At 40.0% G+C, this 26,047-nt stretch overlaps 1 protein-coding gene across 1 annotated transcript; it reads left to right on the top strand.

Annotated features, from left to right (window-relative positions):
- The first annotated feature begins 1,115 nt into the window (after nt 1-1,115).
- On the top strand, nt 1,116-24,148 carry ABHD3 (abhydrolase domain containing 3, phospholipase). Its single transcript, XM_066329725.1, has 9 exons — nt 1,116-1,331; nt 2,858-3,021; nt 5,590-5,772; nt 7,383-7,428; nt 10,275-10,387; nt 13,813-13,986; nt 14,637-14,685; nt 14,770-14,935; nt 23,061-24,148. Exons 1-9 carry the CDS (start codon nt 1,185-1,187, stop codon nt 23,237-23,239), a joined length of 1,221 nt encoding a protein of 406 aa, XP_066185822.1. The 5' UTR covers nt 1,116-1,184; the 3' UTR covers nt 23,240-24,148.
- Nucleotides 24,149-26,047: the final 1,899 nt, after the last annotated feature.

The raw sequence follows: 26,047 nt of genomic DNA, 5'->3' as shown, positions 1-26,047 counted from the left end.
TTTAAAATTTCTTCAGATCTTTGCAGTACACTCTTACTAGTTTTTTCATGGTGAACAAGAAAATTTCGGACAGAGATGCTTTATGTCAAAGCAGAATCTCTCTGGTAAGCTCTGTCTTAGGTAGGAGGAGCAAATTAAAGGCCACATTTCTTTTTCTGCTGTTACATTTTCTTTCTCTCTCTCTCTCTTTTTTTTTTTTTTTTTTTTTTTTTTATGTATGTTTTGAAATTTGGATATAGCAAGAAAACGCAGATAAGGTAAGAAGTGAAGAGTCTCACTGAGCAACGTCTGTTTTCTCTCAGCAGTTCATGGAGCTCGGCCATAAAATAAGGAGAAGGAAAGTACTTCTGTGTACCGTGGTGCACGCTTGCATCTCAAATAGCAGATGCTCAGCTCCAGGATCTTCGTGTTATCAGCTGTGCTCCTAGGATTTTGCCAAGGAAAAGACGCAGATACTGTGCGTCTTTTTATGAAGCTGAAGGGGGGAGCATCTGAGTTAGCAAACACGAGGGCCTCTAAGCAGCAATCCACACAGCTGAAAAGGGAGCTGGCCGAAATTCTCTTAGGAATTAGAGATACTTCTACTCCTCTCTGGTCTTCACTAATGCCTTGTAACAGCAGTGATAAGCGGAAGAGCAATAGCACAATTCTGTTTCACGAAAAACATTTAGAGAGCGAGATTGCTGATTAAACACTGCTGCATTTGGAAGCTCATGTTCTCTCTTCCCTGCCCGGCAGTGACTGAGTTTCCATACGCCTGCTCCTTACGATTTTGGACGGGTCCCTTTCCTATCTGACCCCCCCGCGCCCTCCCGGCAAAGCGACGGGGCAAGGTGACACCGGAGGAGCGCCGCGATGTCACCTGCCGTGGGGCGGCCGACGCCGCGGAGGAGCCGGCGCTGGCGGCAGCGGCTGAGACACCCCGGACCGCCGCAGGACCGAGTCCCCCGCGGGCCAGGCTGCTCCCCGGCCCGGCCCGGCCGCTCCGAGCCAGCGCCAGGCCCCGGCGGCAGCGGCGGGGCGGTCCCGGGGCGGCGCTGCAGCGCGGAGCGGGCAGCGGCAGCGGCAGCGGGAGGCTGGCGCCAGCTCCTCCTCCCTTTCCTCCTCCTCCTCCCTCGGCGCTGGGGTGGGCTCGCCCGCGGCTGCCGGGGTGTGGTGTTCTGCCGTGACGACCCCCGTGTGCGATGGACTGGCAGGTGCTGACCAGGGAGCTCTCCCTCTACCTGGAGAGCCAGGTCCGCGTGGGGTTCTTCGGCTCCGGCGTGGGCTTGTCCCTGGTACTGGGTTTCGGCGTCGCCTACGCCTGCTACTACCTCAACAGCATCGCCAAGGTGAGCGGGAGGGCGGCGGGGCGGGCGGGCTCCGCAGGTGTCCCGCCGATGGGGACAGTCCCGAAAGGTCACGGCGACCCACCGCCCCTAGGCGAGGGGATCGCACCTGGAGTGGCTGGGGGACAGGGCTCTGCGGCCGCCTTGTCCTCACAGCCCTCGTCCGTCCCCTGGAGGTGCCGTCCCGGCATCCTGGCCGGCGAAAGCCCTCTCGAACCCCACAGGGGCCCGGCAGCGCAGCCTCCCGCCCCTCCCCGGGGCTGCGTCTTCCGCGGGGGCCGCCGGCGACCCCCGGAGGCCTGCGGCGAGGGAGGGCTCCCCTGGTCCTGCTGGGTCTGGGAGGGGAAGGGGCTCTGCTCTCGGCTATCCCCGAAATGCAGCTGTACCAGCTGGAGGGAGCTTGGCCGTGGGCCATGGTTTGGAAAGGGAGGTTAGGAGACTACCCTCCACAATACAAACCCGACCTACTTGGTTCGCTAGCAGGGCAGGTGGTAAAGTAGTTTTGCTGCCCTTGTGTCCCTGTCGGTACCATCCTAGGTACCTCTGAAGGCACCATGGCAGCGTTTTGGGGGCTGGAGAGCTCTTGGGCATCTCTTCATCAGCAGTAGTTTTACAGATAAATTAGGCAATCGCAAATTACTTGGATACGGTGAGCCTGATGAGATCTGAAGTGGCCCCGTGGTGAGAGCGCCTCGTTGAATGCGTAATCAACTGAAAATACGCATATCAAAAGGTTTTTGACCGTCGAGAACCTGAGTGTTGCCACAGTCCTTCAGAGAACCGCCGAGAACATAGCCTTCCTCTTCATAGAGAAGAGGGTACTTGATTCTGGTCAGAGGAGAAAAACGAAGGGAGGATGTGTATTACAGCTGTTTATGTGGAATGGCTTTCTTCAAAGCGTCTGTTATTGTCCTATTAATGCTTGCACGTTGGGGAGTCATTGTGACAGAGAGGTATAAGAAATGTTGTTGCTAAAACCTGAGATGCTTGATTTACTTTTCTCTGCTAATTGGTATACAAATGAAAACTGAAAGCAAATTGTCTGCATGCAGAGCATTGTTAGAGAGGAGGAACCGATGCACTTGTGCACTGTAGAATGAGATGGGAGAAGTCCCTACCAGGTTAAAAAAGGTACTGCGGTCAAAGTGCATGCATGAATTAAATGTAATTTTTTGTGCGGTCCAAGAAAACGGACTTGATAAAATCTTTCTTGCCTGCTAAGAAACAGTGTGATTTTAATTTGGCAGTGAAGATACAATGCTGGTAAAAGTAGAGCTAGATCAGTATGTTATTAGAAATAGGCAACAAATCCATTATGCTTAATGGGTTTCACTTTTCGCTTGGGCATTTTGGCATTTTGTTGGGTTTTCATTTATTTATCTCTCTCTCATGAAAGATAAAAGCATTGCAAATGATTATATGAAAGAAATTAGCTCAATGAGAGAGGATCTAAATAAGCCTTATTTCTTTATTTGATTTTAGTTTGTTTCATAAGAATGCCCATGTCTGACTGTAGTCTCTTTTCCTAGAAACCCCAGCTCGTGGCAAGCAATGACCGTTTCTGCCGCTTTCTGGAGGAATATTGCCCTGTTGTGACAGAAACTTATTATCCCACAATTTGGTGCTGGGAAGGTCGGGTACAGACTCTCCTGCGCCCCTTTATCACATCTAGACCCCAAGTACAGTACAGGAAGTAAGTGCCTTTATTCTGGAAAGTGATTGATTTGATGTCACACTCATTGTCAAACTCACAAGTTTGTGCCTAATTTTTTTTTGCTTTATGCCCACTTCTACAACTTTGTCATGGACATGGAACTCTCTTTATCATGGGTTCAATATGAAGTAGGTTTGGAAAGTCAGTGTTCCCAAATGGCCCTATTTTAGCTCAGGGAGTTTTGTACCGGAGAAATATGGGTGACAATATAGGAACTGATGTGGTTATATGTTCACAGGATTACACAGTGGATGAGGTCATAAAAGACCTCTGGAGGTCACCTAGTCCATCTCCCCTGCTCAAGCAGGGTCACCCAGAGCCAGTGGCCCCAGATCATGTCAAAATAGCTTTTGGATTTCCGTAAGGATGGTGACTGCACAATACCCCTGGGCAAATTGTGCCAGTGCTCGGTCACTCTCCCATTGAAAGTGTGTTTCCTGATATTCAGAAGGAACCTCCCATGTTTCAGGTTGGGCCCATTGCCTCTTGTTCTGACAGTGGGCACCACTGAAAGGAGCCTGGCTCCATCTTCTTTGCACTCTCCCTTCAGGTATGTGAACACATTGCTAACTTCCCCCTGAGCCTTTTCTTCTTCAGGCTGAGCAGTCCCAGCCTCGCCTCACAGGAGATAGGCTCCAGTTTGTTCATCATCTTTGCGGCCCTTTGCTGGATTCTCTCCAGTATGTCCATGTCTGCCTTGGACTGGGGAGCCCAGAGGTGGACTCAGCACTCCAGGTGTGGCCTCACCAGTGCTCCATAGCGGGGAGGATCATCTCCCTCAATCTGCTGGCTCTACTCCTCCTAAGCCTTCACAGCCTCCAGACTTTTGGCCAACTTTCCTGTAAGGGCGCATTACTGGCTCATGTTCATGGTGTCCACCAGGAGGACCCTCGGGTCCTTTTCTGCCAAGCTGTTTCTCAGATGGGCAGCCTCTACTGGTACATGGCAGTGTTCCTTCCCAGGCACACGACTTTGCACTTCCCCTCACTGAACTTCATGAAGTCCAACCCACTTCTGCAGCCTGTTGAGGCTCCTCTGTATGGCAGCACATTTACTTGGCTAATCAAATATTCTGGTGTTCAAATGCCATAGTTGTACAAAGGTCATGCAGTCACTGTATCTGTCCATTAAACTAACGTGTTTTACCTTAACTATGACATGGCCACATTCAGCCTTCTTTTGAATATACAAAACTTCTGGGTTTTTTCAGAGTAAGTTTTACCTGTGGAGTTTATGTTGTGTTCTTTCATGCCTAAATTCTAAGAGGGAAAAAAAATTCCCTTATATTTATTTTTTGTCCTCAGCTGATCTCTTTCACACAGAAATGAGACTTAGTCTGGCAAATGAGGCATTTGGCACAAGACCTAAGGAGAAGGACTTTTATGCGCCGGAACCTGGATGCAACACAAGTTGTTTCAGCTCTGCTTGCACGGTAGAATAGATTTAGCATTTAGCAGCTTCCCTTAGTTTTAGTAACTAGGAAACATTTCAGTGGTATGGCCATGTCCACTTTTTCTACTCCTTCTTGTGCACTTTTATTTCAAGGGTTTTGAGAGAAAAAACATAGTTCCTTGGGGCAGTGCTTATTTTGCACCATTTAGATTATGTTGGCAGTACTCACTAGCATTGCATCTACTTCCCATTACTGGAAAAGGGCAAAGCTGAGCTAATGAGTCTGACGAAGCTGGTCACCTTTAAAATCTTCAGTAGTCACTACCAAGAATTTCCAAAGAGAAATTAAATGCAAGGTAGGCTTACATATCAGTAGTTTCCACAGCAACTCCCTTGAACCATTCAAATATGTATATATTAGCTTTTATCTACATGTTTGGATATCTCTTCTCCATTTGGATAACTATTTTCTAAATTATGAAAGTAGCCCTTTAACTGTCCAAATTTTTAGGCAGTGGAAAGATTTGTATGTTTCTAAAAAAAAGAACAAAACTTTTTTGTCATTGTTTAATGCATGCATAGCTTCTGGAGATATTACAATATTTGTTGCATTATTAAGACATATGCTATAAGAGTGCCTTCTAGCACAGTTTGTTTTGATACGGGGTGAAAGATGCAGTAGTGTGTGTCCGTGTTCTGCATGTTTAAAACATAACAATCCATTATGCACTCTGCTTCTTCGGATGAAGAGGAAAATAAATGCAATAAATGTGTATCACATTACCCAGCATGCTATCAAAAAATTCTCAGATGATTCAAAGGAAATCTGCAGTACACAAAAATGCCTGTATAAAATACAAAGCAGTGCCAAAAATCACATTAGTTACAAGCTTCCAGTACATCAGCAGCAATTTATGAAAGGGCATGTCTTCATTCACTGTCTTCATTTACTGAACAGGAATAACTCTGCAAATTGACCGTTCTAACTCTTGTCAGCTGTAGGTGTAACTCTTTCTGAATGCAGACATGCCTAGTCAGGTGGCACTTTGAGCATTAAAGCATAATGAAAGATGCAGAATTCATACCTGGTAATTTGTAAACTGCATGTATGTATTTTTCAATCTAATCAGTGTTCTCTTAAAATGTACCTTTCAGTGAGCTCATTAAAACAGCAGATGGAGGACAGATTTCGTTGGATTGGTTTGATAATAATGACAGCTCATATTATCCAGATGCCAGCACAAGACCTACTGTCCTGTTATTGCCTGGCCTGACAGGAACAAGCAGGGAATCCTACATTCTTCATATGATCCATCAAAGTGAGACACTGGGATACAGGTACTGTTGTTTTTCATTGCTATTCCTTTTGCTGCTTCTGGTAGGATCCAATATCAGTATGTATATGTATCAGATGCTTTCCTAAGGCAAATGAGATCTGAATACAGTAGTTTATGTAAGAAAGTGTTATTAGTAATAATAATCACTGTGGAATTATATAACAGGCAGTATGTTTGGAAGGGCAGTTCTAATATCTACAGATGTGCCCCAGAGATTGCAATGAAAGCCAGCTAAGTCTGCATGGGGCTTTGCTGCTGCTTCTTAAGTTATTATATTATATTGGGTGTTAACCTTTACACTTTCTAGAAAGAGTTTGTATTCAGCTTCAGGACATGTGTCTGGATGGGTTGCTGGCAGTAGGCCTTGGTGGAGTTCAGCTTCTGACTGCCAAAATTGCTTGATTCAGCAGCCTCAAACTCCTGAGTGCAGAAAGGAGAGCTAGCCTACTGTTACTAATGGTGTTTGAGGGGGTCTGTCGCCTCTTCCTTGTCACTGTGTTATTTAGTTTCATTCTGAAGGCTTCTGGTCAGAGTTGGGTAACATAAGTGGATTAGCAGATGAGTAGACTCGTTTATGTAACCATATTGCTGCTGCTGCGCATTAAAATAAGTTGTCATTGCTCCAGGATCTGTATTTGGAATATTAGATTTTGTCTTTGCAGACTGGCTTCTGGTGCTGACTCCAGTAAGTTCTTCGAATCTGTATATATTAGCTTTTATCTACATTTGGCTATCTCTTAATTATATATATATAAAATATATGTATTATATAGTAATAACTTGTTACTATTAATTTTTAAAGTATTCCTTGAAGTTATAGATCTTCTTCCCTAAGGGAAGAAGATAGAACATTAAAAAGTAGGGCTTTAGGTCAGATTTAGAGAATGCTATAATTTTGTTTTTAAACAGCAACATTTGATAAAAATACCAAAATAAGGGTTTTTTTCATGCCTTTAACCTATCTAACTATGTATATTATAAAACTATTTCAGTGAGATGGTAGAAGAGTAATAGAAAAGTAATATTTATTGAGAAAGTATGGATTTATAAATCAGGGTAATACTGCTGGAAGATTCAGAGATTCCCACCAACCAAGAGAGACCAGAAACTTCTGCTGTACCAGATGAAAAAAACCCAACATTCCCAAGAATCTGCAACTTAGATCCAGCTGTAATTATCATTTTGACTTGGCTCATTTCTTCCAATTTAATAGAATTACGTGGCTTTGAGGGATGTCTACACACAGATCTCTGACGTTCTTTTCTCAGAGAGTAGCTTTAGGCTGGGCCCTGCACTGGCAGAGCTCATGGCAGAGTGCAGGCAGGACATGTCTGGTCCACTTTCAGCTAAATCTTGGGGCTCTCACCCTGCAATCTGACCTTGACAAATCCCAGAGCTCTGACAGTCCCGCTGAACTCCGTTTTGGTAGAAAGTTTGTTCCACCATAGGTCTGCCTCTAGGATCTATAGGTCTGTAAATATTTATGTGCTGAACTTATTCATAGAAGTGGCTCATTTTTCTTTATGCATTTTCTTTTTTTGTGTGTGTATGCTTATCTCTTTTGGTGAAATTAACAACGTGCACAATTGAATTTACTGTCTCAATTTTTAGATGCGTGGTTTTTAACAATCGAGGAATTGCTGGCGAGGAGCTTTTGGTAAGGATGACTTCTATGATAAATATCTCTCATTTATAAGTGGTAATTATGAAATCATTTGTGCCTATTTGTACAGTTGGATTTAAATGAGACAAAGTCAGAGCATGGGTTGAAAATGCAGAGATGAGAAGTCAGCCATCTGGTAGATCAGTCATGTTCCAATAATATTTTTTTATTTTGAAACCCTAAAGGGTCATCTCACCATTTTTTTCTGAACATTTCACTTTAGGAAATTATTCAATTAATAGTATCTGTAACATTACAGTGAACAATCCTTACATTTTCTTTCCAAAAATAGTGCAGTAATTAAAATGTGCACATCTCTGCTCAGTCATTGCAGTTTTCTCCCATTGATTTAACATACATATCCAAATGTAATCCATTGTAATTTCTTTCCCAGAATTTTATTTCTGGGAAATAAATATTTAATTATATTTATTATATTTTTGATATGGTTAAAAAAGTGTGCCATTAAAATTGATCCTTTCTACATGTTAGTGAACCAATAAACCAGCTTTATATGGATATCTATATCCTGAAGGTTAAATGTGTTCTCATATTTTTCTCCATGACACAAACTCAGCTACAGAGGACTTTTTTTGGGACAAACATATCATATTTGCTTAAAAATAACTGGCCATTCCTCAGGTGAAAAAATCTTGAACCTAAATATTTTCTGCAGCTAGGGACAAGGCATGATGAAATATTGCTGAATAAGCTTTGTTTTTTCATATGCCTTCTGTTGACAATTCTGCAGCTGGAATGAATGTAAGCATAATACTCGGTATTGTTTTGCATTTTTTTAATCCCTTGGTTTCAAACTTTAAAAAACTCAGAATGTTTTCCCATAATCAGATAAAGCATTTCAATGCAAATATTGCCATGTTAAGAGTAGTTTTCTGCATACTTCTGGAGATGGATCTACAAAGCAGTTTTGTGACACACAAAGTCCTTATTGATGAATTTCTGAATCATTTAGAGAAAAGATCCCTTGTTCGGATACATTGTGTGTATTTTACTGTAATCGGATTTACATCTTTAAGCTTTATAAGTTCTTGTGGTGCAGCAAACCAGCTGAAATTATCACATTTTCTGCAAAGAGATTTCAACGTTTTCGTATAAAATCCCTACTTAATGAGTCTGAAGCAGAGTTAAACACCACAGTAGAAATTAGTTATGTAAGCAGTTCTTTTTCTAGTCACTTTAAAGATAGATTCAAATTTACAACAAATAATAGTTATTTAAAGAATACTGTTCTCACTGATTATTGAAAGCTATTGTGAATTATTGCTCCGGAATAATCAAGTATTATATTGACCACAGCCACTGTAAGCTAAGATGGTGTTTGAAAATATCTTCATACAAAGCATATATAGCTTCAGACATTAAACTGTCTGAAATTATCTGAATTTAAAATGGAAGATACATCTCTAGTTTTATAAACTTTCATCAAATACGCTTTCACTTAGAATGCATTAGATCCTAGTTACCAAAAATAATTTATTTTTCCTTGTAAAGTTGACAATTCAATTAAAATAAAACACATTCACACCAATTATAATTAATAGGATGTAAAACAGAGAAGAGTGATTCATGCGATTGAGAAATAGAAATACAATGTAAGTGGAAATTAAAAATGTCTTCAGTTTTAATTATCTAGATTTAGCTTTTCTTTCCATTTCTTAATCTTTGATGTCAACATTTCAATATTCTTGTTAAATGGGTTTTAAGTGATTAGTTTAATGTTGTTTAAATCACCCACAAATAGCCAGGCAGTTTAAGTAAAGTAATTTTAAAAAAACACCCTTGAAGTCCATCATTGCTTCAGGCAACAGAAAAGTTTCATTAACTCATAGTTATGTATTTTTATATTTAGTTTTAATATTTCACTGAATTTTGGCAGTTCAGTCCTATAGTTAAGTCCAGGTCATGAGCATGTTAGTAGCAACTCTAAGATACAAAACTTTATTTCTCTGTAGGTGAGATATGGACAACAGCATTAGGAAAAAAAACTTATGTTACTGTGGTTCCTGTGCTGCCCAAATGGACTTATCTCCTTCATACTGCTCCAGATAGTCCCTCAAGTTGGACTATGTGGCCTGTTCTAGGTGTCTGTGCAGGGGAGGCTCAAAAGTTGTGCTTATCCTTCCATAGCAGAGAAGTGAACCAAGTCTTACCCAAGGGGTTACCCAATCTGATGCCAGCAGAAGTATTCCAAGTCTCAATTCAGGATTTAAAGAGACACCAATGATGGATAAGGAATGGATAATATATGTTTCATTGTTTTAGTTATTAGAATACTTTACTAAATTAGGTAAACCACACTGGGGAATTTATTTATCTGTTTATTTGGTTGTGTTGTATGTAGAATCTAAATATGGGTTAGTTTTCAGATGCTGACAGAACTTGAAATCTAATGCTTTCTTTTGCATTTGAATGTGAGTGAATATAGTAAAATTGTTGTCATAACTTCCTTTTCTGTAAACCACAGCCTTTATATTGTTTCCATTTCCTAGGGGTATTTTAAAAATATCAGTATCTATCTAGTTCTGGTCTAGTTCTGTCTAGTTTAGCACGTTGTTCTCTTTCAGATTTTGTCAAATGACCTGAAGGTTGCAGATACTGAAGATACCTGTACCACTTTTATTTTGGAATGATAACAAGTATAACTCCTTCCTTCACCTCCTTGTGAAACACTCTGGCTTTATATTTGCCATTTAGTGAAGCTTCACAATAAATGCTAAATTTATCTTCTTATATAATGATCCACTGTTCAGTTTGCTTTGTCCTTAAAGGATAATACAAAAGCTTATGATGGCATTTTTTTCTCTCTTGACTCCTTACAGACACCAAGGACTTACTGTGCAGCTAATACAGAGGATTTAGAGGCTGTTATTCATCATGTGCATAGCTTGCACCCCTCAGCTCCATTCATGGCAGCAGGTGTTTCTATGGGAGGGTAAGGTTGTGTAACACAAGTCTCAGCTTAACTGTGATCATAAGACTGGTGTAGCCTGATTGTAAATTATTACTCTGGAATACTCGCATTACTTACTGAACTGCAAGCAAGTTGGGTTTCTCTCCAACAGTTAATATGCAGAAGGCTTTTAGAAACTTCATATCTTTGGGGCTTTTATCTCTGTGTCAGGGATGGTTGAAATTGGCTAACATTTAAAAATTGGGGTAGGGGGGTGGAGAAAGATAGAAAACAGTGATAGGCAGATTGACAGCCAAACAGGTAGGTAATATAGTCTTTGAAAATTATGGAGGCTGTCTTTGGAACAGAGGGATATAAAATAGGATTTTGAGCTAATGCACCATGTTCCACAGCAACCTCTGCCAATAAGATTTGTGTTCACTCTGTTTGTGTTCTGCAATGTGTGGGTAGGGAGAGGTGTGGATATCTGCTCTGTCTGGCTCAGAAGCAAGAAGTAGTATTGTTGTTCAAACCGGTATGGATTGGTAGAGCATGTGGTATTAAGACTTGCTGTGTCCTGGCTCCTCTCCAAGAAAGCACAGTGAGAACAGACAATGATAGCACAGTTTCTTAGGAGAAAAAAAAATCACTGCTAGAAGCTAGCTGAAATATTCCAGCAGCCTCCTCATCTGCTGCAATTATTTAACAATAATCATAGCAGATGAGAATTTTCCTTAGGAATACTGCAGACACAGTGGTAACTTCCTGAGACTTCCCTTTTCTCGGAAAAATTTTGTGGTGGATGGGCAGATGCAGTTCATATATATTGATATTAATATATAATACTATATATTGACATCAGTGTATCAATGACTTGTAGGAGCTTTGAGATAAATACATATTTGTTCCATACTGGTATTCTCTGCTTTTTCACGAATCTTTAATCACTAGGTTCCCTGTTCTGTTGAATAGTGGTCTCGGGAGGGAAAAAGGCTGGTCAGCCTAACTTCAGTTCTTTGGGAAGATCCTCTGGGAACCATTTCCGGGCATATGAGGAATAATGGTGACTGTTCTCATCAAAACATGCCCAGGTGATCTGATTACATTCTATGAAGAGATGACTGGCTTCACTGATGAGAGGAAAGAAGAGAATGTTGTTTGTTCTGAGGATGTTGTTTTTTCTGAGTCTTCTTTTGTACCAAAAGACTTACAGAAGCCTTTCTTGCTGCAGAAACCTTTCTCTTGTTGTCTTCCACATCCCTTGCTTGTTCCAGCTCCAGCTGAACTTCAGTTTTCCTAAGTGAATCCCTGCATGCTTAGGCAATGACTGTTTCTCCCAGGTAGACCCGCCCCTCTTCCACCTTGAAATTGATCAGAAGGGTTTTTTTCCCTCCATGTGTTCTTCTGCCACTTGCTCAGCATCCTGCATATCAGAATGTATCACATTTTTGCTTTATGTTTGCTTATCCTTTAAGTCCCCTTTGCTTATCAGGGCCATCTAATGTGAGATCTTGCTAACTAGATCCCTGAGCAAATGAAAGCCAACTCTCTCCAGTATTGTAATTCTGCTGCTTAACTTACCGACTTACTTTTCACCTTAAATATCCACCACCAGTGGCCAAGACTGTTCTGCATCTTCTCTACCAGTTCTTCCTTACATTTGAATAGCAGATCCATAGAATGTTTCCTATTTAGGTCCCTGATTGTATATCAAAATGTTGTCCTCAATACTCTCCAGAAATCTGGTCTGCTTGTGCCTTGCTGTGGCAGTTGATGCTGGGATGGCTACAAGTCCCTGTGCCTGGCAATTATGAAGGACTGAAGGTGTGATAGAAGCTGGAAGTTCTGTGACTAGTACAAAAGGCCACATCAACTCTTAGTGTCATTTCTGTCCTTGGCTTAACCTACTTATGGTATCCAAAATACTGGCAAAGTCTGTTACAATGGCACAGGGAATCTGTGTTCTGTACCTGCCTTACATGTCACCAGTACCACTGGGCTATTTTAGGCAAGGTGTTCCACCTTCCCCCTCCAATATGTTCTTAAAATCCTGAGCATATGTTTAATTGTACAGAAGACTGGAATAGTCTCTAATCGTCTACATGAGAACTATTTCCATGCTTCAAAATTAATTGGAGCATTGCATGTTTAAAATTAAGCAGGAGTAAAGATCTCACCAGGGACATACTGCAAAAATCATCCACTTGTCTTAATCTTACAGGAGTTTTTTTACCATCTATTGCTTTTCAGAATTTTCTCAATGATCAGACAATCTCTATAAGACAGATTTGCCCCAGCTAAGAATTGAAATAGATATTCACTTCACAGACGTATATAAATGTAAGTGAAATACCACCTGTTCTGCTACCTTCAGTAGGTATTATTGTGGACAGGGACTTTATTTTGTAACATTCCTAAGCCTTCTCTCTACCACATATATACTATGTGAATTCTGTTAGAGAAGTGCTTCTTCTGCTACTGCAATTCCTATTTTGGTTGATTTATTGGACTGCTGTCCTAAGATGTGGTAGGTAGTGCAGAGGGATAAAGTCTCTAGTGATAGAAGGCTGGTTCATAATGTCTTTGCTAAAGGTTACTGTCTCCTGAAGTACAGTAGATGATCCAAGGTACAGAGTGTGGCATTCCAGGGAGCCATCTTAATGTTACTAATTAACTGTAGTGGTTTGTGTTGAAGACTTGGTATTAAAATGCTTCTTGTAAACTTTATGGTCTCAGGCAATAAAGCCTTAGAGCTTTTCCATCAGTATTTTTATTTTATTCTCTTCTTGCTGTTTTGTTTTTTCTACATTTGAAGAGTAGATACTTGTGAACTCCCCCCATTTTCAACTCAAGTGTACATTAGCAGTAGAGACTGTAAGTTGCAATTGGTCAGAAAGACAAGACCTGAGCTATTTGGGTCATAATTTTGTTTCTCTAGTTTTATTCACTATCCAAGACTTCATTCTTCATACACTTTGTTCTTCCATGTGTGAGGTGAGGTAATGGCACTACCTTAATCTCAAAAGACTTCTTCATAGTGAGACAGGTGTACCAGGGGCAGGTTGCATTTGTCAGGCACACTGGTCAGATTTATCATATCAGGAAGACCAAGAGCTTCTAAGATGGTAAAAGTTACTACCACCTGTTAATACTAATACTTGTTCCATGAGTAAGAATCATTTGAATTTCCCCTCCCTTTAGTGATTTAAGTAAGACTAGTACACCTCTATTTCTAAATGCACTCCTACTCACACCCTACAGCGCGCCCTGTTCCTCTCTGGTAGTAGAGAAAGTAAACTTAATGAGTCATATGTTGTGTGACTACCTTCTAGGTGTACTAAGGCACAACTGTAGGACTCATAGGAGAAGCTATTGAAAAACAGACAAAAACATTGCTGACTGTTACATTTCCTCTAAATTGAAGCAAACAGTTTGATAGTATGTATGTTTCTGTTTTTCATTTGTAGCATGCTTCTTTTAAATTACCTGGGCAAAACTGGCAGAGACACTCCTTTAATGGCAGCTGCAATTTTCTCTGCGGGTTGGAATGTTTTTGAATCTGTAGAATCTCTGGAGAAGCCACTAAACTGGCTTCTTTTCAACTATTACTTGACCACTTGTCTACAATCCTCTATCAGCAGGTGAGTTGCCTTCTCAACTATGTAGCAAGGTGGAAGGATTTTAACATGAGATCAACAGCAGGTATAAAAATATTGGCAAAATTAATGCTGTAACAGCTCTAGTTGTTCTTTGTGCATTATTTGGTATGTTTTGAAATCAAAAGGATCTTTTCAAGAAAGTTTGTCATCAAAGTGACTAAATTTATATGCTGCTCAAGGGATTCACAACAAGCCCAATGTACTTCTGTATCTATGGATGAAATAAATGGACTTTGGAAATTTTTAGACTTCCACATATTGACTTTGAGTAGATTTGCATATATAATAATTAAGTTGGTGTTGACTGCAAAAGCACAGAAAGGCCTAGTTCATCATTTGCTTTATGAAATCAGGGTGTATTTTGTATTCCCAAATATTAAGTTGTCTTATCTTTGGCATCTTTCTCATGGCTTATGCAGATTTTTACCATATTGATGGATGTGCCTACATATGAATGAACAATTATTCTGCTCCTGGATTCCAGACAAATATTTAATATTACAGAAAATTAAAAACAAGCATGTTAGACAGTTACTTCTGTAAATGTATATGTACCTGTAAAGCAGAGAACTTCTACATTTGTTTACATAACAAAAAGAGAAGCCCTCCAGTATTTCTATCCTTCGTTTTAGGCATCGACAAATGTTGGAGAAATTATTTGATATGGATCTTGTGATGAAGGTATGTGAAAATGCTACTTCTGCTTGAGCTGGATGCTGTTTTCCAAGTGCTGACATAGTTCCCTGTCTGAATTCTGTACTTCAGGCTAGAACTGTTAGAGAATTTGATAAGCAGTTCACTTCAGTCATGTTTGGCTACCGTTCGATTGATGATTACTATGAAGATGCTAGCCCATGTCGCAAACTGAAATCAGTAGGAATTCCAGTGTTATGTCTAAACTCTGTGGATGATGTTTTCTCGCCAGCTCATGGTAAGTTTAAGCTTTTTAAAATATGTTTATCTGTATATCCAGTCATTAAGACAAACTACATATGTTTGAGAATAAACTCAGACCTATGTGTAGAAGTGTACTTAAATTTTTACTTGCACATAGGATCAAAACTTCCATAGAGGGCTCAGTCTTGCAGTTAAATTTAAACACATATAAAACAGATGATGATGGAGAGACTTGATTAGTACAGAATGCAGAAATATATGGGATGGTCTCATTACTGGAGTCTTTACAGTCAAAAGAAACAAATAGGCACATTTAGGGTGTGAGTTATCTCACTGTAAGGAAGATACCAGATGTAATGCCCTCTCAGAAGCACCTGTTTTTGTTCACCAAGTATGAAGAGAACCCATAAAAAAGGAATTTGGATTCTGATGTCTGGATGTAGACATTCAGAATTCAATCTGGAAACAAGTGGGTTTTTTAATTGCCATTCTTTAAGTTCACACAAAGAATGTCTGGGAGTTGCTTATGTTTGAGATGACATGAAATCCTCATGTGCTGATCTCAGTGTCACCTCCAGTACCTGTAAATTAAAAGTAAAAAATCCCAATTAAGTCAGATTAATTATATCTAATCATGTAGGCTGAAATCTAGGGTAAGAGAGGAGAGACACACAAGGTGAGCTCCTAGACGGGGGCATGTTGAAATTAATAAGAAGCATCAATATCAGCTAAATAACAGGCTGAAAACTCCATTTTCCATTTCATGCCAAACACGTGATGATTATGAACATTTTGCTTTTCCTCTGAAGATTAAAACCCTGTTGCTAACTATTCTGAAAATATATGCTTGTTCCTGTAGAGGAAAACCACTAAAATGAACAGCTGGTTGAGCCAACAGTCATCAGCAATGGGCACCTGGCACCTTTAAAAATGTAGTTTATACAACTGATTTATTTCAGGGAAGTTTTCTTCTGCCACCACAAGTGAAGTGAGATTCTTGCAGAATGAGTCATGAAACCAAAGTGAGCAGGCAAACAGATCAGAACAACAAGCATAAATTAAAGAATTGGAAGAGACTCTGTGTGTGTACTGTTTATCTGTGTGCAGATGTACAACACATAGAGAAACATGCATCCCTGTTACTATTTATAGTTCAAAGACCAGTTAGAGTCAAATGTGACATGAAAAGGGCCCCTCCAGTACAGGGCACTAGAAAAAGTCTGATTTCTTCTTCTCTAGAACAAAAAGCATCCATGCTTTGCATTAACAATGTAAAGAGTTACAGATACTAAATATGAGGGGGAAAAATAGTGACTCTACATTAGCCAAACTACCTATCCCTTAGATTGGCCAAAACAGAGGCTTAAAAAAAAAAAAATAAGGTCTGAGTAAACATAGCAATATTGTAGTAGAATACTGTGTGCACCTTTAAAATTTGCAGGTCAAAGGCTTTCTAAAACAGAGTTAGTCCCTTTGTATTTATTAACCTCAGTGCGATTTTTTCCCCTTGAAATCAGACAGTTGTTTGTTCTCTCAGAAGCTTATAATGTCTGAAAATGAGAATGGATGGGCTGTGACCCTAAAATCTATGTTCAAATATAAAATCTGGCTGGTGATTCCGAAGATAATTTTTATGAGTCTTTGGATCCTGGAGATGACTTTCCCCCCCATAGTACTCTAGGGAGGTGATCTGCTGTGCTATGTTTCTTTCACAGAGTATCTGAGAGAGAGAACAATGGCTTCACCTCTTTGTTTAGCACTAGGTTAAGTTGTGGTTTCTGTCTAAAGATAAGCAATAACTGTGGTAGGGTCTACCTGTTTAGCATAGTGACAACAGCAGTAAAGCAGTCAGTGTGCCTCAGTCCCTGAAAGATTTGTTAACCTTTCCTAGCCCATTATGACTGGGACTGGGACATTTGTTACCTAGATGAAAGCTAGTGCAGATACTCCATCCTCTTTTCACCTCTAGCTCTCAAGAGACAGCTATTGATCTGACCCTATGACATTCAATCTGAACAAAAGAAAACACTTTTTTACTGTGAGAGTGGTCAAATGCTGGCATAGTTTGTGTGGTCTCCATCTATTGCAATACTCACAACCTTACTGGACACAGCCCTAGAAAAACTGCTGTTGGTAACCCTGCTTGGGCAGGGGGTTGGACTGGATGATATCAAGAGTTATATAGCCTTATAGCCTCAGCAGTTCTGTGATGCATAGTTTGACTACTCAAAGATTGAGTCCCCTAGACTACAGCTGTGGTAGATATTTCAATCCTTGAACCTGTTTTGTGAAAGTAACACAAGTCTTGGTGAACACTGGGATGGTTGGTTGTGTAAAATTAGGTATCTAAACTATTGTGAGGATGCCTCAGAAGTCTTGAAGTGTAGAGGCGTGCGAGGTGGAACACCAGTGCTTCTGCAACAAGAAGTGCTAAAAGTCTATTGTAATGACTGTCCATCTTCTCTTAAAACTCTGACTGTAACCAGCCTTTCTCCATGAAGATATTTGGGTGGTTAGGCATTCGTTTATTCCTTGTTCACAGAGTTAATTCTGTTAGCTGTAAACTCTTGTACTTGTGCAGACAAGTTTACCTCAGAAAGGGCCACCAGGACAATGTTGATTTCCAGCCAATAGCACAACTCTGTTATATCTGTCTATCCTTAGCTCCTTTTTCATTTGTGCTGTGCACCCTCAGTGGGAATCTTTGTGCTGGCAGGAAACACGATTAGCAGCCTGGGATTTATGTCTGCTGCCATTTATGTCTGCTCCATGAACTGGAGTTCGTTCATCTTGACATCTTTACATCTTCTGTGAGCTGTTTTATGTTAGCAAACATAAAGCGCTGGTCTTACTCTTGGAGGCGACTTTATTCTGGCAACTGGCTTTTTTTTTTCTTATTTAAAAACTTCTGTGCGTGGACACATAGAAGCCTGTGGCAACCACAGGCAGTTTACACTCATAACTGTATCATGGATTCAAAGCCACAAAATTCATACTCATCCAAACCCCAGCCTTTTATTGACTTTAGGGACTGGGTATTTCATGCCTCATCTCTCTCAGTAATACCTACCAGCTTTCAAGCTACCTTCCAATTCTGTTGTAGGTAGCTGTAGTTTCCAAGAGCTGGGAAACCGGCCTAGAAAACTCATCAGGGAGAAAGCTGTGCCAGAATTCCTTTGTGTTTAAATAGTTTCCATAAAGCCAGGGACATCTATCTTACAGTAACAGAGCTTGAGGGATACAAAACCAAGTCTGCTTTGTCACTACATAATGTAGACCTAAGGAGACACTTCCCTTAAAAAGTGCAGATGCTGCCTTGTTAGTACCTGATCATTTCTTCTCCTGTGCTTTTTGGTACGCTTTGTACTTCCCAGCAGTTATTTTTAAATATATTGTGAAAATGGGCCATTTGATCTCAATCCAGTATTATGAAGAAGCAATCAATTTGCAGTCCTTCCTTAATGTTGCTGTTTAAAGTTCACAGAGCTTGGCAGCTGATGTATCTGTAGTTTAATTCTGGAATGCAATTCTCATATTGCATAATACTGACTAATGAAAACAAATGCTTTCTTCATTGCATGACACTTCTCTCACCATAACTGATTTAAAGAAGCCACTGCTTCGGGAAATACGTAATAAAGCCAAGTCAAACCCTTGGATTTTGTAAATGTGAAAAATAAATCAGGAGTGATAGCATTCATTATCACTGTCACGTTAAACTTTTCATCTGAAGTGGCATTTTTCTTTGAAGAGACTTAAAGCCGTGTATTAGGCATCTGACTTAAATTTCACTATACTAATGCTTAGTTAATTGCTGCTGATGAGCATTGTGCCCAAGCTGGAAGCCTGCCCTTGGAGCTAGGTACCATGCCAGCTCCCTCCTGATCCATTGTGACAAATAAGTGCATGTCTGAAGCTCAGTTATATATTTTATTGAAGTCTCTGAAGCTTTTGTGCCCCCCCTGAATCTAAACTTGGAGTAATTGCTATTAGGTGTTACTTTACATACTGTTATGTAAAAGAGCACAGGTGAATGAAGTCATCAGGAGAGACCAAATGGCCAAGGAATGGCCAGGCAGATAACTGGTTAAAAGTTTAAGGAACAGAGAGAAATCAAACAAAAAATGGAATGTCTGACAGCAGTGACTTACATGTTTTTTCTTTTGTTCATTAAGAAAATAATTTCTTTTTGGTAAAGAATGTACAACAAATTGGTTTTGAATGAAGTAATTCTGCATACAAGTATTTACATTGTGGTTCTGTGATCATAAATCACAGGTCTGTGCTTGCTGGATCAAACAGCATTAAAGATTTTGGCCAGAAGAAATTTAAGTACAAGGTTGCATGTGGACAAAAGTGAACAGAGGTATCTTTTGGCATGCCATCCTATCTCCTGGGATGCATACATCCAGTGCTCCATTCATCTGCCCTTTACATTGCAAAACTGTGGTTTTATTTAAAACCACATTGCATTGTGGTTTTATTTATTGGATGGCTAACAGTCCCTAGGAACAGCCTTGAGAAAAGCACCACACCACTGCCAAGCATCATTTGCATTTTGGCACTGAAGAGCAACACAATATACTCAATTCTTTTCCAAGAACCTCCAGAGCAAGAAACTCTGCTGGGGAGGAGTTACAAGGACAAATAGAGGGAATTTCAGGATGGGGAAGATTACATGTGTAAAGACCTGCTTGTGGCTTGCACCTTACCAGGCCTGGAAAATAATCAGCATCCTAGTGCAGGACTGGTAGGCTTCTAGGAAAGAGCCACTTTAGCTGTGTGGAGGAAGGCAGCACATGGCATCCACTACAGTACTGCCAACCAGTTTGGGAATGAACGATCTCCAGCAAACCGATTGGGGAGCTATGATTACACTGGCAACCTCTTAATGACAGGCATGCAGAGGTAATGGTGAGTTTGGCCTGTAAGGGCTTCCCCAGCTGGGTTGGCACAGTAGAGGAGACATTTATTATGATCTCCCTTTTAATCCCCCAGTACAGCAGTTTCTTATCAGGAAGGGACATTCTCTCTACACATTGACACTAGTCTGCCAAATTGAATGACTGTCGTGGTTTTGCACGTTTTAGCTAGTGAAGAGATATGTTCAGGCCAGTTAGCAGCTAATCATGAATCCATTAGGACTGATGGAGTTCTCATGCCTATCTCTGATCCTTGAAGGTCAAATCTGTCTCTCCTCATATATTCCTTCCCATACCTTTGCACAGAAGCCTATTTATTAGTCCCCTCAGTGACCAGGCAGACAACTGCAGAACGGGTGTGGAAAGTGATTCACTGGCTGAAGCAGGCATGGGGTTTACTTCTGATCCCCACTTCTCTCCTGGGATTCTGTTTAACATGGACCACAGGCTACTGGAGGGAAGAAGAGCAGATGGCTTGGTACAGATAAGTGGCAAATTTCTATGCAGTCAGCAGAAGCTGACATGAATCGCAGCCACTCTCTTTGTACATGGCAATGTGTTCCTCCACAGAATCCAAGAGAGGCAGATCAGAGATTGCTGAGCAGATTAACCCAGGCAAAACTCCAGACAAGCACGTGCTGAGTCTGAAAATGATGCATGTGTTGGATTGCAATAACTAACACATTGTTTTCTGCATCTCATGTTCTCAGCATGTGCTATTCCCCAGTCTAGGCTTTTGCATCATTGACTTTTTAGTCTGGCCTCAGTACTGCTTTAAAAGGTCCAGATCCTGCATACAGTATTTTCAGTTTTCCCACTGAACAAAGGAATAGCCAAGGACTTCTTGAAGAAACAGTAAGAAGCAGTTTCTTCCTCCTAGTAAGGAATCAGAATCACATAGTAAATGCCGGAATCTACAAACTACTTAGATGCCTGAAATTTTGAAAGGAGGGAAAGGAATGGAAGAAATGGATAGCACTGAGCAGCAAAGAACCTCACATATTTGGGAAGAGAGCCCCCATTGCTCTCTGGAGCTCAGTCCATGCTCCCCCAGGGCACGCTCAAAGTACATCATGTTATGGGCAGGGAGCTTGTAACACACCTTGACAACAGACATTAACCCAGCTCTGCAGGAAGTTGGTTTTGCATCTGTGCTGAGGCCCTGGAGTGGAACAGAGCATGTCATCCCAGGCACTGCTGGTAGGGACCTCTGAGGCAGACTGCTCCCTTGGCTCCACAGGTCCAGTGCTTCTGCCTTGATCTATTTTAAGTTGCACAGCTGTTCACTACAGTCATTGCACTCAGGTTCTCCTGTGACTTGCTCTGGATGAGGGTCCTTTTTTGGCTAAGCAAAGGGCTTAGAGTAAGACACTCTAGTTGCTAAAAATGAAGGCAAACTGGCATCTCAAGCACATGGCTATGAGTTTGCCAGCATCCAAATGAAAGTAAGGAGCACATCTATGAAGAAGGCAGTAATATGCAGAGATAGGTTCTATTGAAGGATAATGACCTTTGAGATAGCAAATGTATAAAGAGGTAAAGGAGCAGACTCCAAGAAATAGGAATGAGTGGAAGGTGTCTCTGAAGGAAGTGCAGTCAGAAAGGGCTGTGAACACCCCCATAACTGAATGTGATTCAAAATATTTTAAAGTAAATGAGGAAGTAACTTAAATCTTGTGAAGGACTTGCTGCTTAGTGTTGTAGTGAAAAGGCATTTTTAGCTGAGCAGTTTATGATTTAAAATCAGCTTTATTTTCTTGTCATAACCTTTTTTTAGACACAGTGAAACTGCTTCTACTCCCTTCTTTGGACAAAGCATTTTTCTTTCACTGTTGCTTTTTCTGTCAATCCTGAATAATCAAAAATCTGTATGATTTTTATTTTTTTTTTCCATTTCATAAGGCTTCTTACTTGAAAACTGGAACTTTGAAAGGCATTCTTTACTGAAATGTGCTGAAATTTCTGCTCATTCAGATGTCTACTTAGCAAACCTAAAACTCCAGAGGAATCTGCTTAAATAATTCAATTTTTCTGGATCTGTGGTGTTTGCAGTCTTGATATAAAGCTCCACTGCAGTGTTAACCAGCTCAAATGATAACAGGGTCACCCCATTGCACCAAGTACCCTTTGTAAAGTCATATGCTTTCTCTGGTGTCAGTCTGTGCTAACTGACCTCAATTTTCCTTCACAAAGGGAACTGCCCAGGTGGTGAAATTGATTAAGCCACACATCTATGTGTAGCAGAATCAAAACAGGAGGCACCCAAGCCTCCCTCCTACACATTTCCAGATCAATGCATATCTCAGGTGTCATTCACTGATGACTTTAGGCTAATTGTAGGCCATTGCTTAAATGGCCACCTCACTGAAGGCTCTGACTGTGGCTGTATTCAGATGTTGGCATTAACATGGGGAACTGGATTAAGGTGCTAATCAGATCAGGAAAACTAACCGAGCAAAAGAAAAATCCTCGTATTATGCAGTCTAATAATCTACATCCTAAAATAATGTAGTCACTAGCAGTCACTGTTCAGTAGAGAACCACTAATATCTTGGGTGGCACAGAGCAGCTTTCTGTGTTTTTGTAGAGTTGTTTGCCCCTTCCTCTTTCTCTGTTTACCTTGTGTCTTAGGTTATGGGCTCCTCAGGGTAAGAACCGTCTCCCAGTGTGTTTGCATAGTGTGCTCTAAACATGCAGGTGTAAACATGTGGCCGACCAGATATAATGATAATCTTATGTATTAGCTGATAGGATATCTTACAGACAAATCTTATCTTACAAACCAACCCTGACATTAAAAGTTCTGTGCTTGGAGTCTCATACAATTGAAATTGAGCTTCCAGTTCCTCAGCTTTTCTAAAGTTGAATATTGCAATAACAGTTAAAAATTAGAGGGCTAATTGTCCTTTTACTTACACTATTTATAGCAAATCCTAAGTATGCATTAACATGGGTGCTGTTCCATCAGTGTGAGTGAAAGACAGATGAAGCTGAATTTTTTACAGCAGCCAGGAAAAAAAAAACTAAACAAAACCTCACAGGTAAGGTAAGTTAAAGATGAAGAGAAAAATTACTTTTAATACAGCTGTGGTCCCAAACCCTGTAAGAAATTTAAGCATATATTAATGTTGTGCCTATTTATTAATAGATAATATGAGAAATGTTTAAGAGAAATTATTCAATGGCTGGCATTTCACAGAAGGTTAAAGGCTTAAAACATTTTTCCTGCCCTTTTAGCCATACCAGTAGAAACTGCCAAACAAAATGCAAACGTTGCTTTGGTTCTGACTTCGTGCGGAGGCCATATCGGTTTTCTGGAAGGAATATGGCCAAGGAAGTGCACTTACATGGACAGAGTCTTCAAGCAGTTTGTGCAAGCTGTGTTTGAGCATGGAAATAAAATCTTTAGCATGTAGCTTTGGACCACTATCATAGCACAGTGGCACATTCTGACAAGGGCCGTTAAGCTTAGTGCACAAATTTTAACTCCTGTAAGCCAGCAAATGGATAAAGTCCATTACTACATGCAAAAATATTTTTGCCTAAGATTTTGTAGCAAGAAACTAAATATTATGTTGTCACTTTTATATTTATTTTTAATATGCCTTACTAAGAATGACCTTAAATGAAACAGTGTTCTGCATACATCAAATTGCACTTAATCAAAACTATAAAGTAGAGAGATTATAATTCCTCAGGATTTTAATTTAAACCAGTATATATTTAGGAGACTTTATTTAGATGGCTTTTACTATTAGAATGGCGACACTCGAAATAGCTTATATTATCCTGTCATATATAGTACCAGTTGGCCCGTTCCTTAGAACACTGATGGTGAAAATCTTAAAATATGAAAACAAAAGGAGGGATCACATAAAAGTATTGATTCTTCAACTAAGTCAAAATTTCAGCATGTTATTCCATAGTATTAAATTAATACCTGCTTTTGCTGTTCTGCCCTGAGAGTATTCAGATTTAGGGCTGTTTATTGTTTCTTAAACTATGTCAATGCCATACTTGTCTTACATGGTCATTTTTTAAAGAGCTAATTTATAGTGTTTACATATAACCAAAAGATTCCTTTAAAACAGTACTGTAATAACTTATGTAATTAAAAGACATTTTGCATTTCAGAGTTTATGTAAAGCTGGGTGTTGTCACATAAGTAAGTAACACATGCATCATATAACTGATAAACTCGGTGATTGAACCTGCTATGTTTATATTACCTTGCAAGAACATTTCAGTTTTAAAGAATAAATATTAGAGCATCAGGAAATTACTATATAATCTGCTTTAAATTAAAAAAGAAAAACAAATTCAAACCTTTTGTCTCTGCTATTGTTTCATATAATTTCTGAAAAGAATGGAACAAACTGGAGAAAGTTGGGATGGAGGTCAGAGTCGTGCCTCTGGTTTGTATATTTGATCATTTGTCACCATTTTGGCAGTAGGTTGTCAAATCACTGAAGCCACTGCAAACTGACTTCTGCCCTAGTGGCTTATGAGCTGTGAGGTGGCCGAGGCATCGCTGTTCTCCTGAGCCCTGACACAGAGACAGCCAGTGTGGGCCTTGGAGGAGAGAGGACTGTTGGAACAGAATATATTCTGAAACTGATGGGAAGCCCTAATTTAGGGCATATTGAAGTTTAAAGCAGGCCCTTATGCAGCATCTGTGGAGCTCCCATCTTTTGCTGATCACTGATATGGGCCCAGCCACTTACAAGAAGTCAGGAAAGATGCCTCTGCATTTTTATTTTTATCTTTTGAGCAGGGTCAGTACAAGAAGAAAATGCAGCTAAAAAAAGCAAGTCAGGTCTTTTGTCTCAAGCAGTACGTGAACACTCCTCTTGCAAGGCATGTTTCCTAGTAACAGCAAAGGAAGAACAAAAATACTTTTTGTCTTTAGAAAAAGAAATTGGGACATGGTATACGAGAGCTGTTTTGTAAGGTAGACGGTTGAATTAAGAAAATTAAAAAGTGCTTTCAAGTTTTGACTTTTCAAACACTCATTGTGTTTGAATAATGAACTTGCCTGAATAATGAACTCTCATTTTTTCTCTAATAAGAAAAATGAGGAAAGTGACTTGCAGAAGCAAAATGAAATTTTGTGCATGCTACTACAGTACAGAAAAATAGCATATTAGTAGGGTGCCTTATTTATTCTTGTATTCATCTCCAGGTTTTATGTCCATGCAAAAACAATGAGCAATAAACAGTATATTTAGTGTTATGTTTGTAAAATTGTTTAGGTACAGTACTGTTCAAAATTCAGCATCAAGTATTAATAAAAATAAAACCACTTCCATTAAATCACACCTTACCGTTCAAATAAAAGTAATATGATTAATGCCAGAATTTCTGTCTCTGCACTGTCTTAATTTAGGTATGATCCCTACAGAGATCCCATGAGACATTTATCTTTACAAGTACATCAAAAATCTGTAAAGCTGGTGTTCCCCCCCAGATGTACAGTGTCCTTATACTCCATCAGGGAAAAGCACAGTGTGCAAGGTGGTAACAATCAAATTTTAATATGAGTATCTTGAAGCTTTCCCAGTCAGATTTTCTGAAACAAAAAAATGCAGACACCTCAGATCTTACAGGGTCTACACAAACTAGAAACAAGTGCCATAAACATTCTTGTACCTCACACACAGTTTTATAAGTAAGCCAAAGTCCACAATGTGCCCTCTATTCAAAACAGTGTGAATTCACAGGGTCTTTATTTGGCTTTTCATGTGATCTGAGTATCCAGGCATCCACAGGGATATGTAATGCTGACGGTGGGAGAAAGTTGTTAGTTCTCAATGTACTCATTACTGGAAAGATGGAGTAGAACAAAAATGAAATTCCACACCACAAACACTGCAGACACCTACCTCTTAAAAAAACCTTTCTTCCTAGTTCAGAATCCCAAAGTATCTGAATTTGGTGGGGTTCTATAGAGATTATCTAGTTCAACCCTCCTGACCAAGACAGAACATATCATATACATGCTCCAGAACATCCACCTCTTCTCATTTTTCCCTTGAAGTCAATGCACAGTACAGTTCTTTTTCCTCTGTGAGGACTTTAGTCACCCAAGAGCCACTTGTGGCCTCAGCTGTCTTAGCAGCAGATCATAAAAAACCAAGAGTTTAAGGTGTAATTTTTTACATCCATTCCTGGAAAAAAAAATATATATACTTTAAAAACCTGAAAATTTCCAATAGGCAAATATG

This window comes from Sylvia atricapilla, chromosome 1 (genome assembly GCF_009819655.1).
Source record: "Sylvia atricapilla isolate bSylAtr1 chromosome 1, bSylAtr1.pri, whole genome shotgun sequence".
Classification (NCBI taxonomy): domain Eukaryota; kingdom Metazoa; phylum Chordata; class Aves; order Passeriformes; family Sylviidae; genus Sylvia; species Sylvia atricapilla.
Note: the sequence above shows the minus strand (reverse complement) of the source record. Positions and strands in the feature narration are given on the sequence as shown.

Excerpts from the sequence above, each read along its gene's own strand:
- ABHD3 (XM_066329725.1), top strand. The coding sequence starts at position 1,185 with ATGGACTGGCAGGTGCTGACCAGGGAGCTCTCCCTCTACCTGGAGAGC. Across the intron at positions 5,773-7,382 it reads AGTGAGACACTGGGATACAG|ATGCGTGGTTTTTAACAATC; the intron begins GTACTGTTGTTT and ends CTCAATTTTTAG. Across the intron at positions 13,987-14,636 it reads CTACAATCCTCTATCAGCAG|GCATCGACAAATGTTGGAGA; the intron begins GTGAGTTGCCTT and ends CCTTCGTTTTAG.